This window comes from Humulus lupulus, chromosome 8 (assembly GCF_963169125.1).
Source record: "Humulus lupulus chromosome 8, drHumLupu1.1, whole genome shotgun sequence".
Classification (NCBI taxonomy): Eukaryota; Viridiplantae; Streptophyta; class Magnoliopsida; order Rosales; family Cannabaceae; genus Humulus; species Humulus lupulus.
In genome coordinates this window covers 104,905,158-104,911,093 of record NC_084800.1, presented here as the reverse complement: position 1 = coordinate 104,911,093, position 5,936 = coordinate 104,905,158, and the positions used below count along the sequence as shown (strand labels likewise).

Sequence of the window (5,936 nt, the reverse complement as noted above, 5' to 3'; positions counted from 1 at the left end):
AGGTCTACACAATCTATCAATTACCTTACTATAAACAAAGGAATGTGTAGCACCAGAGTCAATCAATACAGGATATGAAGAGCCAGCGCTAAAAAGCTAACCTGTCCCTACCGAGGGACTAGCCTTGGTCTCTGCTTGCTTTAAGGTGAACACACGAGCTGGAGTCAAGCTGTCCACATTCCCTGGTTCCTCATTCTTCTGTGTCGGGCAATCTTTCTTGAGGTATCCAACCACCCCGCACAAGTAACAAGCCTTTGCCCGACATTCACTTAGATGGCGCTTCCTGCATCTTGTACACTTTGGATAACTCCTCCATGTCTCACTGCCTCCCTGGAGGTCACCCTAAGCACCCCGGCCCCTCCTATATGGACCAACAGTGGGTGAGGTATTAGGGTTTTTCCTCTTCATATCACTGGGGCCTCTGCCTCTACCAGACCCCGTGTATGGAGGCATTGCTCTGCGAACATCCCATCTCGCAGGATTCTCCCTCCAGATCTTATTCTTTGCCGCCTCAGCTGTAAGAGCCTTCTCCATAGCCTGGCATGAGTTGTCTCCCTAGGTATCAATGTAATCCTCACATTATGGGCTATCATAACATTAATCCCTTGCACAAATCTATCTTGTCTAGTCGCATCTGTAGGTACCAAGTCTGGTGCAAACTTTGCTAGCTTGTCAAACTTCAGGGCATATTCAGTAATTGTCATGCTGCCCTGCACCAACCCAATAAACTCATTCACTTTCCCTACCCTATCGATAACATTGTAATACTTCTGGTTGAACAAATCTCTGAACCCTTCCCAACTAAAAGTATATACTTCTCGAGTCTGTGATGCCACCTCCAACCGAATACGAGCATCCTCTATAAGCATATAGGTGGCACATGCCACCCTGTCATTGCCGTCCACCCTCATGAAATCCAGGATGGAGGTGGTCATACTCATCCACTGTTCAGCCTTTAGTGGATCCGGTCCTCCCTCAAAGACTGAAGACTGTTGTCTCCTGAATCATTCATAAAGTGGCTCCCACATGTTCCCATCCTCAGGTGGTTGTATAGCTGGTGCCACGGCATGTGGCACAATAGATGCAGCACTGCCTAGCAGAGCCTACTCTCTCGAAAGGCAAATCTGTTCTTCAACTCTATGGCTTAGCTTGCATATCAGCAAGTATCTACTGCCAGTTCTCAGGGACTGGCGAAGGATTCTGGCCCTGTCGCATTGATCACCTTGGACGCATAATTGTCCAAGTTCACATTCTTTTCATGGTCCAACATCAAAATTCAACCAATAATTTGAAATCAAGATGCAAACAAGCATTTTAACATTTATTCACATACAATAACAATGCTAAAAAGCAAGCCTCATCATATTCACATAGTAGTCAAGGGCTAGGCCCTATCAGTATCTCATGCTCCCTATTAAATATGGAAATAAAACATTTACATTTCATTTAAGAATTTAAGCATACAATCACATATATATAGTTACCAAACCCTGAGTCGAGCTTGTCTTTAGCGGCGAGTGTACATGCCCAGCCAGTCTTCAGGAACCCTTAAACCTAGATCGCTCTGATACCAAGTTGTAACACCCTGGATAACTAAGACCGTTACACTGTGTATTTTAAAAATATTGCAAGACTTGCTAATCAAGTCTTTTGAACATAAATGTGATTCTAAAGTCAACTAACATGTTAATATAAAAGATTTTGATCATAAACGATTAATTTCATTAAAACAAATGTTTAATACATGGGATCCTGAAAACAGGGTTTATGTGGTAAATACAACTCCCAAAAGCTGATACAACAAAAGGTAGTCTAACGACCAAATACAATTTAGAGCTCTATTCCTGTAAATTTCCCTCGACCGTGGCGGTAAAGTAGCTGACGATGTACACTCCGCCCCCAGAGCTCTCCAACTCATGGTTGGTCCGATTTCCCTTTGCCTTTACTTGCACCACGTGGCACCCGTGAGCCAAGGCCCAACAAGAAAACCATAAACAACAAACACATATAGAAATAGTAGCAATCAATTATTCAACAGTGTATAAACATTAAGCTACACAATGGTCAACATATATTCTCAAGCATACAACTCAACCAGTAATACAAATGTTCAGGGTCAGCGCCCTTAGGCCAAGCCCTCTGTTTATCTAGTTGATCCCAGCTCGCTAAGGCCGAGCTGCGTTCAGTACGCTTATCATCGAGCTCGACACCCTTAGGTTGTACTTTTATATAATGCATAACAACCATACAATCACACAGTACATATATTCAATTACTGGGAACCTCAGTCCCGTTCACAACCACATGGGTGCAGTTTTCTTACCTCTTATCCCGAGCAATAAATAAAGAGCGGTCTCGAGCACGATCCTCAGTCCTGAGCCTTAACGATAATCCTAGTCACAATAACAATCGGTAACTATCAATTTCTAATCCAAATAAATGTTTAGGAAACAAAAACCAGCCACTCGGACCTCGAATTCAACTAAACCGGGTAGTAGAATTCGTCCCGAGTGCTTAGGTTTGAATCCCTGAGCCTCCCCGAGCCTAAAACCTTAGTTGCTCTTTATTTCCTATTTCGGGCCACAACTTCCACCCCCCTAGGTCGCGGCGTGTCTGGCGAACATAGGCATCCAGCCTCTTCAAGAGCGCGGGTCGCGGTGCCTAAATAACAGGGCCGCAACTCGAGGCCCCAAACCCAAAAATTCCCTCTTTTTTCCGCATTTCCCTTGAGCCTTGACCCTTAAATCTAACCCAAACCTTCAGCCAAATTCAGAATTGAACCCAGAATTTCACCCTTTGATAAGGGCATTTTGGATATTATATATTTTATCCTTTCACATTTAGATAATGTTCCTATAAAGTGTTTTTAGGTGTTCTTAGCTTTGTTTTATGAGTTTTTTATTTTTTATTTTTAAGTCATAAAATATTTTATAAGGTATTCTTGATGAATTTGATATAATTTTGTGGTTAAAAATGAAGGTGCAATGATAGGACTCAAGAAAATGAAGTTTTGAACGAGGTTGAAGTGTTTTCGAAGTCCCTAAACTCGAGGATTGAGCCTAAGTTGGAGATTATGAAGAAAAAAATATTTGAGCAGAAAATGACAAGTGGTCGCGTCCACCAGCATCTACAGGTCGCGGCCTGGGAGACAGGGAGTATTGGTCGTGGCCATCATGATCTCCTTGCCGTGGCCTCTGCGCGAACATGGCCCAGAATATGACCCGTGGTCGCGGCCGTGCGACAAATTTTTCTTTAAAATTAAAATTTTAAATGTAATTATGGAGGGGCTATAAAAGGGATTAGGGTTAACTTTTATCATAACTTTGGATTGCAATTTTTAGAGGCTAGAGCAGCAGAGGAGGAGGAGAAAACATCATCATCTATATTCTTCAATCTAGTTTTTCTTTTTTCTCAAAACTCTTTTATTTTCATTGAATATTTATGTTTATGAATATGAATATGATTATGGAGTAGTTTTCTTTATTGTTAAGGGTTATTTCAAAACCTTAGACATGAGATCTTGAATGCATTGATGAATTTTATTAATTTATTCTCTTATATTAAATTGCTTCTACTTTTCTATTTGAATGTCATGGATCTTGTAAAATCTTGTTTAGATGGCCACTAATTAGGGTTTTGCATTGTTCTACTATCATCTTAGGATTTCTATTCATCTAATAGTTTAGGATTCTAAGTAAAGTGATAAATTGCAATTAAGGTATTGTGACGGGTATTTTAATTGTGATGAGAAATAGAACCTAGGTTAAATGAATTGCATGCTTAATGAATTTTTTGCCTAGATTAACCTGTTTCTACAAAGTGTAATGCTTTTACTAGGTTAAATAGATTGCATGCTTAATGGGTTTATTGCTGGGTAAAAAGGGTTAATTAAGAGCGCTTAACTTTAATTAATTATATTAGGGAAACTGGGATAATTGACTGCTTAAGTGTTATTTGCGGGGTTAATAGTTTAATTGGGAATAGGGAATATTATTCATCATTGTTGATAGATTGATTGTTGAAGGTGGAGAGTAATTCTCGACTATTTCTTTAATATCGTTATATCCTTAGTTATTCAATCGTTGATATTTATTCCATTTTATGTTTTCAGCTATTAAAACTAAAACCCCTTTTTAATTTCAATCTAGTATTATTTTGAATAATAATTTGATCATAGTCCTCGTGGGTTCGACCCTTATTTACTGCTATATTGAAGTAGCTGGTGTAAGTGAATAAAAAAAATATATTTAAATTTGATACGACATACGACACTCATCAAATTTTTGGCGCCGTTGCCGGGGACTATTTTTTTTAATTTGTTTTTCTCTTTTTACTAAATTGGTCTATTATTTGTGGTTGATGTTTTTAGGGCTTGCATTGAACTTGGTTTGAGACATGGAAATGTACTATCAACACTATTATGATCCTCAAATGAATAGATATGACTCCTATTCTAGCAATTACAATTCACAATGGGAGGAGTATTCTAATACTTTGTATGGTGGAAATCAATTTGTTGAACCAAATTACTACTCTCAATCATAATATAATGAGCTCACCCCACAATATTCAGATCCATTAATTGGAGATCTCATCAATGCATTGAATGCCAGCACTCTCCAACTTCAACAGATGTCAGAGCAGGCTTATGGGCCTTTTCCTCAACAACCTTCTACAGGAATGTCACAAGATCAGGAACCGTCAATTTCAGATATGCTAAAAATATTGTTGGCTTCAACTATGCAGACCCAAGTATTTCTTCAGAGTACAGAAGCATCCATCAAGAATTTGGAGAGTACTATGGGACAAATTGTTACTTCATTGAATAATCTTGAGGTCAAGAATATTGGAGAATTACCCACAGAATTAGAGAGTAATCCAATAGAGAATGATGGTACCCTAACTCTTCAAAGTGGTCAACAACTTGACATGCCACCTTATCCAGACATAACATTTGATCCAATTCCAACTCAAGAAGTCAACAATTCAACCCCAGAAGCATCTTCTCCACTGGAGATCGAAACATTCACGTCAGTTGGTCCATCATCATAGAATATGCTACACAAACCAACTGTCAAATTGTATGTCCCTATTCCTCCTTTTCCGAACAGATTGACAAAATTTAAGAATGAGGAGGAAAACAAGGTGATCCTTAAAATCAATATTTCGCTCCTTACAACCATTAAGCAAGTACCACCATATGCTAAGCTTCCTAAGGAGTTGTCCACAAATAAAAGGAAGTTGAAAGGTGATAAAAAGATAATTGTGGGGGAGAATGTTTCTGCTATTCTCCAAAGGAAGTTGCTACCCAAGTGTCAAGACCTTGGGATGTTTATAAATCCATACACTATCAGTAAAAGCAGGTTTGATCATTGTATGATAGACTTAGGAGCACCTATTGATGTTATGTCTTATTATATTTTTGCTTCTTTAAATCTAGGGTTATTAAAAGAAACTAGTGTTATTATTCTATTGGTTGATCGCACTAATGCTTATCCCCTAAGGGTAGTTGAAGATGTTTTGGTGCAGGTTCAATTTGGTAGGCCATTCCGACTTATTAGAAGTACAAAGCTGCATGTCAAAGTATGGGCACTTACAATGAGATTTAATGGTGAAGTTATACAGTTTGATATGTTGAATTCTATTGAGAAGTACAAGAAGAAGAAGGTTCTGTTAAATGACCCACCATGACAATCATGACCACATTATTCAGTCGAGCTAACGACATTAAACAAAGCAAACTTGCGGGAGTTTTTCTTACCTTATCTTTTTATTTTGCATTGATTTTTTATTTAGTATATGCCTTGAGGACAATGCATAAATTAAGTGTGGGGGAAGGGAAAACTGTCTGTTCAATTTTTATTTGTCATTTCTTTAGTTGTTATTTGTGTTTGTGTTGTTTAGTTGTTTATAGTGTCATTTAAAAAAAAAATAGG

General features: G+C 38.5%; 1 protein-coding gene across 1 annotated transcript; it reads left to right on the top strand.

Moving 5' to 3' along the window:
• The first annotated feature begins 4,632 nt into the window (after window positions 1-4,632).
• Window positions 4,633-5,691, top strand: LOC133795906 (uncharacterized). The gene is made up of 2 exons (XM_062233373.1): window positions 4,633-5,030; window positions 5,112-5,691. Exons 1-2 carry the CDS (start codon window positions 4,633-4,635, stop codon window positions 5,689-5,691), a joined length of 978 nt encoding a protein of 325 aa, XP_062089357.1.
• Window positions 5,692-5,936: the final 245 nt, after the last annotated feature.